This window comes from Myotis myotis, unplaced genomic scaffold, assembly GCF_014108235.1.
Source record: "Myotis myotis isolate mMyoMyo1 unplaced genomic scaffold, mMyoMyo1.p scaffold_m19_p_3, whole genome shotgun sequence".
Lineage (NCBI taxonomy): Eukaryota > Metazoa > Chordata > Mammalia > Chiroptera > Vespertilionidae > Myotis > Myotis myotis.
In genome coordinates, this window is record NW_023416335.1 from 135,441,056 (window position 1) to 135,453,182 (window position 12,127).

Genomic DNA, 12,127 nt, shown 5'->3' on the forward strand with positions numbered 1-12,127 from the left:
ACAGCAGGGGCACAATAACACTGAAAAACTAAGTGCAGATGACAAGACAATGTAAATTGGATATATAATAATACAGCCAAAAATATACATTTACATGGAAACCATTAAGAGACAGATGGCTGGCAAGCAATTTTCCCTATGGCATTCGTAAATGTCCATCCGGTGCTTGTATTTGGGTCATTTGCTAGCTAATCCCCATGTGGCAGTCTCAATGGAGGTGAGGCAAAGTGGTCTCTACTGGCTTCACCTAATTTTAATTTACTGTTGAGATGTACTTGTTCAGCAAAATGAACCAATTCTACATAGAGTTGATTAAACAATCAAAACAGCTAAAAAATAAAATGTCACATAAAATATTTCATAAGCTATAAATTGGGTCCACTTGCATTTTTTCGGTGTCTTATAAACTGGGAAGGAAATTAGAGTGAAAAAAAACAAAACACTCGTACACATTGGCTTCTTCCTGTATAGTCTTGATGATATATCCTTTGATTCAAAGCAAACTTCTCCCTTCTTTACTTTGATTTTATAAGTAATTCTTTGTAAACATACTTTAAACACCGGGCATTCCTTCAATGGTTGCACACACTAGAATTTTAAGGTACCAATAGCATATTGGTCGAAGGCAAGTTATTCAGGGGAACTTTCTAGAGGCAAGTTAACAGAGATTGATCATTTCACAAAAGATCATACCAGGTCAAAAACCCAAACTGACAGTGACATTAAAAGACCAAGGAGAAGGCACAGTTGAATAGCTTTAGAAAATAAAGTTTTTAAAAAATTTGCTAACATGCCTTACATCTTCCATTCCTTCTTTTAAAATACTGTTAATCAATGACTTTAAGGAAGAAACGTCTTAACTAGTGTTTCCATAAAAATAAAGATTTACATTTATATCCAAAAGAAAAACTAAATTAGGAATGTGCTATGAAGAGCTTGGAGTAGTTTTAATTCAAGAGCAGAAATTTCTGCCATGGAGTTGTTTCTCCAAGTTTCACACAATTATTGCAAAATGGAATAGCTAAGAAACATAAAGGCAATGTTAATGATCATGGTTGGGTTTAACAAATGCAAAATCAGCAATAAGGTAAAAAAAATGTTCAAAGCGGCCACAAATCCATTTCCCACTTTCAAAACCTCCAACTGACTTTTTTTTTTTTTAACGAGTGCATTATTTTACTCATGTGAGAATAAAAACATGTACTAGTTGCATTATCTTATTTACTAGTTATATGACTTAAAGGAAATGCCTTCAATTAGATGGTAAGTCAAAATGAAATCAGACTACAAAACAATAGTTAGGGTTTACTTCTATTGCTTTGAAGTAAACTGACTCCTCTTTTAGTGTTATCTCTATGCAAAGCATATTAACAGTACTATTTTTAAAGAGGATGAAGGGAAAATGATGTAATATTATCCTTGCCAAATACATGACAGAGCAGAGAATTTGGGGTCAGCCAGTTGTTTCCACTGACCTAAACACCAAATTTCTCCAGAAAATGAGAGGGTCCTTCGAGAAGTCATATGCAACATGATTTAAAGTCTGGCAAAAACTGCACATTTATAATTCCAATTTGACTCTAACCACAACTTAAGATTCAATATAGTCATTACTAGATTGGAGGCAAGGGGAAGAGGAATGAAGTTGAAACCATGTATGCTTTTTTGATCAGATAGGATGAATTCTACTCTTTTACTGTTTGTTTCATCACATCCTAGCCATATTCTTGAGTTTAGCACAGAAAAACTTGTAAAATATTAAATTTTACCATAGGGAAATTGATTCTGCTATAAAAACGTTTCAGATTACCATTTAATCTCAACCAAACTACATCAAACACTGCAAGTAATTATATATATCGTTTTTAAAGTAAACCTGATCACTATACTTAAAAGAAATGATAACTTTGAGAAGTACCACAGCAATAATCTGTAAGCTGAAGCAATATAAAGCCCTCCTACAGTAAATGCCAGATTCTTCAGCTAAAATGCACAGTCTTGATTTAGTTAAGCAAGTCAAGCGTAAGAGCCACCTCCCTCCCTGAGTGCAGCTCTTTTGCTTCCAGCCCTGCCCTCCTCACAGAGCTGTATTTCACAGAAGTTCCTGGGGGGGCAGCGGAATCCACAGATGTAGTTTAAACAAAGTTTTGAACTTGGGCCTTTGTAGTCTGAAATGGAGTGATGGAAATAAACACATTCTCATCATCCTACAGTTTCCACTGCCTCCCCAGCCCTCTTCCCCCTTCACACCCTAGTGAGTGAGAGTAGTTAGAAAGTACTATATCTGAAAGCCACAACTTGCAGTGCACCTTGGCACCAAATCACCTGAACATGCTGTGCAGACACCAAGTTCCAGGATCCTATTAATATGTATTTCACGACTTCATAAAAACCAAGACACATAAAAACCAAGTTTAGCCCTAACCGGTTTGGCTCAGTGGACAGAGTGTCAGCCTGTGGACTGACGGGTCCGGGTTCTGATCAAGGGCACATGCCTGAGTTGTGGGCTCCATCCCCGGTAAAGGGGCATGCAGGAGGCAGCTGATCAATGATTCTCTCTCATCATTGATGTTTCTATATCTCTCTCCCTCTCCCTTCCTCTGAAATCAATAAAAATATATTTAAAAAAACAAACACACAAGTTTGATACGTTTAAGACTTCATACTCTCAGAAGTATGGGATTGCATATGCAGGCCTGCCACTTAGAAAATTAGAGTCAAGTACACTTCAAATTGTAGCAAAAGTATAATTTGTATTTACAGACCCTCCATATCATGTCATATATAATATCTAGATATCATATACTGACCATGCTATCAACTAGATGATATGAGCAAATCATCACACTAAATTCATCTAAGTAGCGAGGTACAGGTCAGCAAATCTGACACCCCCTTCAACCTATAGCATGTAGAGAATTTATAGCAATGGTCCACCATCAAAGCACAACTAATTCATCATCACACTTGCACCATTCTTCCTTAAAGTTACAAAGGCCTACCAATTCTGATTGATGATCAAAAAACACAAAATAAGCACTAAGTCTATAGAAAAAAAATGTACCTGAAAATTTAGTTTAGTTTCAGCCTTAACCATTACAGGCTAGTTTCTTCTGACAAATACTTTTCAAAGAACTAGATAGCAAAAAACAGTAGCATACAAGAGGCATGCCAGATTTGCCACAGTGTTCTATAAAAGTTACAATAGTACAACAAGTTACTTTTTCATAAGCTGTATATTCTTGGCATAAATGCTTACTATTGGAACTGTCCCCAACAGAGCCAGTCACTGCCCAAGATTTGTCCCTGAACTTATTTTGTGAAAAGTCACCCTTCTTTGGAAGCAAGAGATTTTTCTCCCATTTACCCTAGAAAGAGCAGGTGCACTGTAACCCAAAATTGGAGGGAACAGAAGCAGCCCCCCTCACAGACCACTTACTTCTCAGAGCATGGAGCATAATTGCTAAGATCTGCACATTGCTTAAAAATTGAGGGAAAGTTTATGTCTAACAGGGGCTTCCTAGCAACTAGCCTCTGATAGACACTCTATAAAATGCATTAAGAAGGGTTTGCTGGATGTCTTTGCAGGGACTATCAGGGGATTTCATAATAGACATGTGGATGTGAACCAAAATTCGCTGACTGAAGGTATACATCCATGAACATGCTTTTAGTCAGAGAGCGGGCACACCAGAGAATATAGAACATGGCTAATTACTACCAGGAGAAGATTTTGCCTTCACCTCCCCTCACTATCAAACTCTTTTCCTAAGTTCACTCACTGCCTCGCCCTGACCCTAGGGAACCATTCACTTTCCATAGCCCAGAGAGGCTGCTGAAAAGCTGTCAAAGTAAATCTGTGCTCACTTTTTGGATAGTTTAATTTCAATGGAGCATGAAACACCCCAGGACGGTTAATAAGTTTAGCCAGGCGTGCTGTTCTCCCTAATATATTTTAATTATGCATCTGTTTTAATTGTAATCAGATTAAATCACTGGAAAGACACAAATTGGAATTTTCCCTAATGGCTATTGGAGCTTTTCATCAGTTTCTAAACACTAACAACGTTTAAAAAATAGGTAGAGCCACAAGCACAACTATGACATTTTCCAGAAATCGATGCAGTTTCTTTGACAACACAGTTCAGGTCTCATTAGCCACCCAAACGAACCCAAATGCAGAAGACAACTTCAGTCTCTAGGGGCGTCTTCTTCCCCAATTAGCACAAAAGAATCACTAATGTCTAATGTGAAACTCACAAACAGAAATGAAAGCCAAGCTTTTATAAAGTGCTACTCCATCGATTAGGGAAAGAGGCAAGGGGAGGGGGGAGGCAGCGGCGGGGGGAGGGGGGAGAGCAGGGGAGACCATCAGCAGCATTATCTTGGCTCCAAGTCAAGTACACTACACGTCAAAAGGGAAAGTTGAAGCAGAGTACGATCCTCTTTCCATTATTTTGGCAACTGTCAAAGGTGTGTGTTACCCTCGGGAAATAAAACTGTCCGTCCCATCAATAAACGGAAACGTTACGGGGAAGATCTATTAGGGGGCGGGGAACAGCTTCCCGACCCAGACGTAAAATCACTCAATGTGCTTTTGTTGCACCAAGGAATACCTAAGACTTTTTCTTTAATGCGTTCATTAAACAGTTTCCCAAATTGCTGCGATTTCCGCTAAGAAATTTAAACGTCTGCCAACAGCCGAAGAGTCAAGGGAGAGAACCTGCTGCAAACTAGGAACCCAAACTCCTTCAGCCCGCCCAGCGCGCTCGCGTCCCGGCTGTTCCTGCTTTAAGGTGTTAATTTTGACGCGCCTCCTAATTCAGGTGCCGGATTAGTTGCTCCAGGAGGCACTTCCAGCTTTTAAAGCGGGAAGCTTCGGGGTCACCCCTCCCTCTCACCCCCTTACCTGTCATCATAGCAGAAATCCGCGCTTAGGGTGTTGAGATACAAGGCGAGCCCCAGAGCGCTGCTCACCAACTCTGCAATCATCTCTCCACCGCCTTCCCTCCGGCTCGGCTCCCAGCGCGAGGGCAGCAGCGGCAACAAAAAACAGAAGCATCAATCCCCACCTTCCTCCGCCTTCTCCTCCCAGCTTCACTTTTCCCTCGCTTCCCCACCCTCCCTTCTCTCCCTCCCTTCCTCCCTTGGGTCCTCCCAATCCACGCGCTCTTCCTCCACCTCGGCCCGTCGCCGCGGCTCCGGCGTCCTCCCGGGGTGCGGGCTCACACCGCGCTCCCCATGCCCGGCGCCCGCGAGCGGCGTTCGGGCTACGCGCCCTCCGGCGGAGGCACCGGGCTGGTCTTCCCCGCTGCCCGAGGCCCCCACCCTAACCCATGGCCATTCGGGGCGCCCTAGGTGAGGAGTGGGGACGCGGAGGAGGCGGAAGAGTGCGGGATGGGGGCCGACGGACCGGTCCGAGCCGGGCTCTGGGACCACCAGCTGGAGGAAGAGAGAGAAAGAGGGGCGGGTGGGAGGGACGAGACGACCCGCCTCCCCTCGCCGCCTCCCGAGCGCAAGGATCGGGTGCCGCTCGGGCTGACTCCGGCCGCCACAGCGGCGGCAGCTCATTCACTCTTTATTAGCTCTCGGCCAGTCCCAGCCCCTTCTCCCGTGAAGTGAGGAGCGGTGGTTGGAGACTAGAAGCTCCCGCGTGGGGTTCTCGGCGCTGCCCCCGCGCCTGCGTGGCCAACCCTCCTTCCCGGGTTTGCTCAGCCCCTTTCTCCGCCCCGACGCCCTCAGGCCCCGCCCACACCACCCCCACCCCCGGCTGCAGGCTCCTCCCACCCGCCTCCCGCCTCCCGCCTCCCTCGGGTTTCTTTCACCTTCGATTTCCCGGTGGAGAGCCCGGGAGACCCCAGGGCGACGGCTGGAGCCCCGCCTGCGGGGGGAGCAGGAGGAGAAACTGGACGCAGGGAGGATGCGCGCGCTCGCCCCGCCGCTGGGGCGGCGCCTGCCACAGGCTGGTGCCCAGCCCAGCCCGAGCGCGGCCAGGCGCGAGTCGGGTCCGCGGGAGACTTCTGGGGACCGGGAGAGGAGGAACAGGTTTGGCGAGTTCGGCAGCCTCGGTTGCCACCAACACACACGCGACCTCTCTGCTGGGTTGGCGGGGAGGATTTAGGAGAGATTTCAGTTCCGAGCGTACCGTTGTCTCGGGTGTCAGTGGAAAGACGTGTAGGGAGGAGAATGTTCCCGCAGTAGGTTAAACAGAAAAGACCCCCAAAGAGGAAAGAAAGACACGACATGCTTCAGGGGAACTGTCAAGCTGACCCTGAGGACACAGAGAGGAGCCGCCTCTACCGCACTATAACCTAGGAAGGCGGGAAGCTAATGCTTTCCTTCCCGCCCGGATCCGGGACTGGATGGAAGGCGTCCAACGTGATGAAATGTGGTAGAAGAATGGCCTTGTAGAACGAGCTCTGGATACTAAAGTTGCGAGACCAAAAAGGACCACGGGCTGCCCGCCACACCTCCTGGCTTGGCCCTTTCCGCAGTCGAGTGGCTCTCGTGGACTACGATGAACACTACTACGGCGGCGCCCCCTGCCGCTCGGCAGCCACCATGCATGGAAAACAAACCTGTAGTGGGGGCTGACTTCCCTCCTCGAACCCCCTCCCTCCAAGGGCAGCACCTAACCAGCAAGCTCTCCAAACCTGCGGCAAGAAATTGAGCCCCCTGGATGTCTGGCAGTGGCCTGGAAAGCAAATACTGTGGTTTGGGCGTCTGTAAAACAAATCTCCATCTTTTCCTAATTTCACACAGATGAAATGATGAATATTCATTGAACCTATTATGCCAGGCAGGATGGACCCATTTTTGTGCCTTGGGAAAAACAGGAAATAAACATACATAAAAGGAAATTGTATATTTTAAGGCAGGGACTGGTCGACTTTCTTGTTTGTTTGTTTGTTTTAATTGATTTCAGAGAGCTGAAGGGAGAGGAAGAGATAGAAACATCAATAATGAGAGAGAATCTTCCATGGGCTGCCTCCTGCACGCCCCCTACTGGGGATCAAGCCTGCAACCTGGGGATGTGCCCTGACCAGGAATGGAACTGTGACCTCCTGATTCCAGTGCTCAACCATTGAGCAACACTGGGCAGGCTTACTATTTTTTTTCTCCATAACCTCTGCTCATTGTTGAAAAGTTTTTTAAAAATCCTACCAATTGACTCATCAAAGTCTTCTTCACAACACTTACATGATCCTAGTACACTAGAGGAAGAGCACCCTACCTCTTGAGTCCCCACTCTGCTCTTACTATCTAGGCCACTTTAGCCAGTCACAACCTCTCTGAGCCTCAGTTTCTCACCCATAAAACAGTGATGATAATAATACCTAACTGTGGGTAGTATTATTATGAAGATTAAAGTAGTTAGAAGAGTTCTGAATGCAAGAGAAGTGTTCTCTATTATTATTACTATTACTAGAAGCCCAATGCATGGATTTGTGCACTGGTGGGGTCCCTCAGCCTGGCCTGTGCCCTCTCACAATCTGGGACCCGTTGGGGAATGTTGGAGATCCGGTTTCAGCCCAATCCCCACAGGCCCGATCCAGACAGGAGGGAGCCCAATCCTGTGCGTTGAGCATCTGTCCCCTGGTGGTCAGTGCACGTCACAGTGACCGGTTGTTCAGTCATTTGGTCGCTTAGGCTTTTATATATAGACTAGAGGCCCGGTGCACAAAAATTTGTGCACTTGGGGGGAAGGGAGGGTCCCTCAGCCCGGCCTGTGCCCTCTCGCAGTCTGGGACCCCTCGGGAGATAACGACCTGCTGGCTTAGGCCTGCTCCCGAGTAGCAGAGGGCAGGCCCAATCCTTAGGTGCAGCCCCTGGTCGGGCTCAGAGCAGGGCTGATTGGGGAGTTGGGGCGCCGCCCCTGTCATGCACAGAGCAGGGCGGATCGGGAGGTTGCGATGCCACCCTCAGTCACACTCAGGGTAGGGCTGATTGGGGGGTTGGGGCACCGCCCCCTGTCACGCTCAAGGCAGGGTCGATGGGGAGGTTGTGGCGCCACCCCCTGTCACGCACAGAGCAGGGCCAATCAGAGGGTTGGGGCTCCGTACCCTGTCACGCACAGAGCAGGGTCGATCAGGGGGTTGGGGAACTCCCCGCTGTCATGCACAAAGCAGGGTCCATCAGGGGTTTGGGGAGCTCCCCCCTGTCACTCACAGAGTAGGGCCGATAGGGGAGTTGGGGCACCGCCCCCTGTCACACACAGAGCAGGGCGGATCGGGGGTTGGGGCGCTGCCATTGTCACACTCAGGGCAGGGCCGATGGGGAGGTTATGGCTCTACCCCGTCACACACAGAGCAGGGCCCGTGGGGGTGGGGGTGGGGGTGCCGCACCCTGTCACACAGAGCAGGGCTGATCAGGGGGTTGGGGCGCCGCACCCTGTCACACACAGAGCCTCAGGGCGATCGGGAGGTTGGGGAGCTCCCCCCTATCAGGCACAGAACAGGGCTGATCAGGGGGTTGGGGCGCCTTCCCCTGTCACAAACAGAGCAGGGCGGATAGGGAGGTTGTGGCCCCACCCCCGTCACACACAAAGCCGCAGGGCAATCAGGGGGTTTAGGCGCTGCCCCCTGTCACGCTGATCCCGGTGCTGGGAGGCATATTACCCTTTTACTATATAGGATAGAGGCCTGGTACACGGGTGGGGGCCGGCTGGTTTGCCCTGAAGGGTGTCCTGGATCAGGGTGGGGGGTCCCCACTGGGGTGCCTGACCAGCCTGGGTGAGGGGATGATGGCTGTTTGCAGCTGGTCACACACCCTTCAGGGTGGGGGTCCCCACTGGGGTGCCTGGCCAGTCTGGGTGAGGGGCTGAGGGCTGTTTTCAGGCTGGCGGGTGACGGAAGCTCCCAACTGCTCCTTTTTTTCTTTTTTTTTTATTCTGGGCCAGCTTTAGCTCTGAGGCTCCAGCTCTTAGGCCTCTGCTGCTGAAAGCAGGTATCTGGTTTGTTTCAGTTCTATAATCGAAACAATGTATAACTCCAGCTCTGAGATCCCGGTTCGCTGAAAGCAGGTTTCTGGGGTTTTGTTTAGCTTCTATATTTGTTACAATGTTTCAAACTGCAGGCTCAGAGGCCGGCAAGGCAGGCGAGGAAGGTTGGTTTCCTCCATCACTGAAGCAAGCAAACCTCATGTTAGTTTCAAGCTGCCTGGCTGCCGGCCGCCATCTTGGCTGGCAGTTAATTTGCATATCTCGCTGATTAGCCAATGGGAAGTGTAGTGGTAGTATGCTAATTACCATGTTTCTCTTTTATTAGATAGAATAGATGATCTCCAACTTCCTCCTTTCCTTTCAGTTGTTAACTAAACCCTGGATATTTACCATAACATCTGTACTACTGCTATCCCAGTCCAAGCTACCCACATTTCCTGCATGGACTGAGTCAGTAGCCTAGTAAGTGGTCTTAATTCTACTCCTGCCACTGCACCTTCCCTCCAGTGTTAACTTCAGGCATAAGGCAGAAGATTCTTTTGAAAACCTACAATTTCCCTACTTAAAAATGTTCAGTGACTTTCTGTTGCACATTGAGTAAAACGAATTCTTACCACGGTCAGCCCGGCCCACGTTGGCCCAGATTACCTCTCTCCCTTTACATGAGCTCCAGCACTCTGACAACACAGATAACCTTCTCCTGTAGAATTTACCACCTCCTCTTTCTCCCACATGGCTGCTTTCTCTCCAGATGTTCTCAAGCTCCTTATCAGCATTCAAGTCTCAGGAAGGCAGGACAAGTGGTACAGGGAAACTGAGACAAATAGCTGTGTTATGGGAGAATTGCCTGGATTGCCCTTTTCCTTTGCTAATGAGAATGGAGTTCTTAGGGTACGACTGGAATAAACATTTCTGGAGGCACCCACAGGAGGATGAGATGTGGTAGAAGTTTATTTGCATGGAATTACATCCCTGGGGATTAAAAGTGCTGAAACCAGTCCTGAAAGATGTGCAACTAGGGACTCAGCAGAGCTAAAAGCAAAGCCAGTGCCTGGAGTTTCCATCCCATAGTGAAGCTGGGTCCGGCGCAACATCAGACTAGTTACAGTCTATCAGTCCAAAGTGTGGCGTCACACCCTCTGCAACAAGAGAGCCAGGAGCCCAGAGAGCACGCTAGAGCGAGCTCCTTTATTTTGGAGTTTAAATATCAAATCTTTCCATGCAATACCCATGTGTATTCTGGCCAATGACCTGTTTCCAGGTGTGACTGACAGATAAGAACCTTCCCTACGTAACCCAGACTACAGGGCATGCATCTAGTTGGCCTTCCCTTTGCTCCTTTCAGGCTGAACAAACTGACAGAGCAATTTACAGCAGATACAGAAGGCCACCTCCTTAGAAATAACATCTAGGCCTCAGTTGTATTTCAGCTCCAGGCCCAGAAAAGCAGCAAAACCAGGTGGGCAACACCTGGACCAGCGACAATGACTAAAGACCCCCTGCCCTGTCACTGACCAATCAGTGAAGACCGTGACCTTGAAGGAGCACACCTAGAAAACTGATGAAAATTCTGCTGAAACCCTCCCGGATGCCTCCTCTAAGATTCCTGCCTGCATAAAAATGATAAAAGCCTCAAGACAAAGGACCCAGCACGTGCTCTCCCTCTGGGGAGCAGCATCTGCCATTGCTTTCTCCTTCCCCCCACAGGCATGCCTCTCCTAAACTCTAAGGGACCCTATGAGACTTGCAACCAGGGAAGCAATGGGGAGCGGGAGTTTGTCCCAGGCTAACCCCTAAACTTGTTCCCAAGGCGATCTTTTCTTTGACTTTCCAGAGGGCGAGGATAGGCCAGCCTCGGCTCTCCTGTTGCTTCTTCTATGCTAACCCTTTTCTTGTTTTTCTGTCCCAGCTTTAATAAACATTCCCTCATAGTGACCTGGACTCATGTTGTGAAATTTTTTCTGCACGTAGTGAAGAACCCACACACTGCCAGCCAGGCCTAGGCAGACCCACTCAGGGCCAGATCCCTGTTTTCAGCAACATTAGTTCAAATGTCACCATATCAGAAAGGCTTTCTTAGCCAACATGTTATAAAGTAGCCTCGCCCATCTCTATCTCAATACCCTGTGCTATTTTCTTCATAGTAGGCATTGTATCTGGAATCACCACTAAACTGGCAGCTCTAGCCCTAACTGGTTTGGCTCAGTGGATAGAGCGTCAGCCTGCAAACTGAAAGGTCCCAGGTTCGATTCTGGTCAAGGGCATGTACCTTGGTTGCAGGTACATCCCCAGTAGGAGGTGTGCAGGAGGCAGCTGATCAATGTTGCTAACTCTCTATCCCTCTCCCTTCCTCTCTGTAAAAAATCAATAAAATATATATTAAAAAATAAAAATAAACTGGCAGCTCTAAGAGGGCAGGACTTATCAGTCTTGTTTTCCACATAACACCCAGACCCTTTAACATCTGGACAGGCAGGAAAAACTAAAAACACAAAACAAACAGCAGCAGAAAGTTGACAATAAAGGAACAAATACATGTGCTCTGCAGAAACTGTATAATGACTGAAAATCCACAAATTGTCATCATGAGAGAACAAACTGGTTTTTTTCAATGTTAAAGATACTGAAGAATTAACAAAGGAGAGAGGAAGGTAGTAGGTTAAACTTTCTAAAGAATGCATCGATTCTGCAGGGAAACCTATGGTGGGAAGTCACACAGAGACAGCTCTCTGCAATAATTAAGAGGACTCAGAGGCATAAAAAGTATAGAGTTTGGGTTCAGTGTGCTAAAAGCTTATAAGCATTTTCCAGAGCTGTCTTCATGTTCAAGGCTCCATGTTCAATAGTTTTAAATATTTTCTATACTCCTTCACCTCCTCCTCCTTTTCTCTGCTCCCCACCACAGCCTAGAAGACTGAGATATGCCACAAAATAGCACATCTTGCTTTGCCTGATGAATGAAAGGCTGAAAATTCAGCTGTGTTTGAGAAATCTAGCTGCTTTTAACAAATTTTCCTATTATAATGTAACATGGGTTTCAGTATTCTTCCAGTACAGTAAGCCTTGGTTGCTTTCAGACTGCTCGCTAAGGACTGAGAAGCAGCCAATGCCTGCATTTTCTCCCTCTCTTGAACAACTCGGGCTGGGGGGGGGCAGTGGGGAGAATTAGATTAAAGATGTCTTTGT

At 47.6% G+C, this 12,127-nt stretch overlaps 1 protein-coding gene across 3 annotated transcripts in view; it reads right to left on the minus strand.

The window, feature by feature from the left end:
* TMTC2 (transmembrane O-mannosyltransferase targeting cadherins 2) overlaps positions 1 to 5,722 on the minus strand; it is a 398,878-nt gene extending 393,156 nt beyond the window's left edge. For all 3 annotated transcript variants that reach the window (XM_036300084.1, XM_036300085.1, XM_036300086.1), the window contains exon 1: positions 4,910 to 5,722. In XM_036300084.1, coding sequence (XP_036155977.1) covers positions 4,910 to 4,992 — 83 coding nt within the window. In that variant the 5' untranslated portion in view covers positions 4,993 to 5,722. The remainder of the gene's footprint in view (positions 1 to 4,909) is intronic.
* Between the last annotated feature and the right edge of the window lie 6,405 nt (positions 5,723 to 12,127).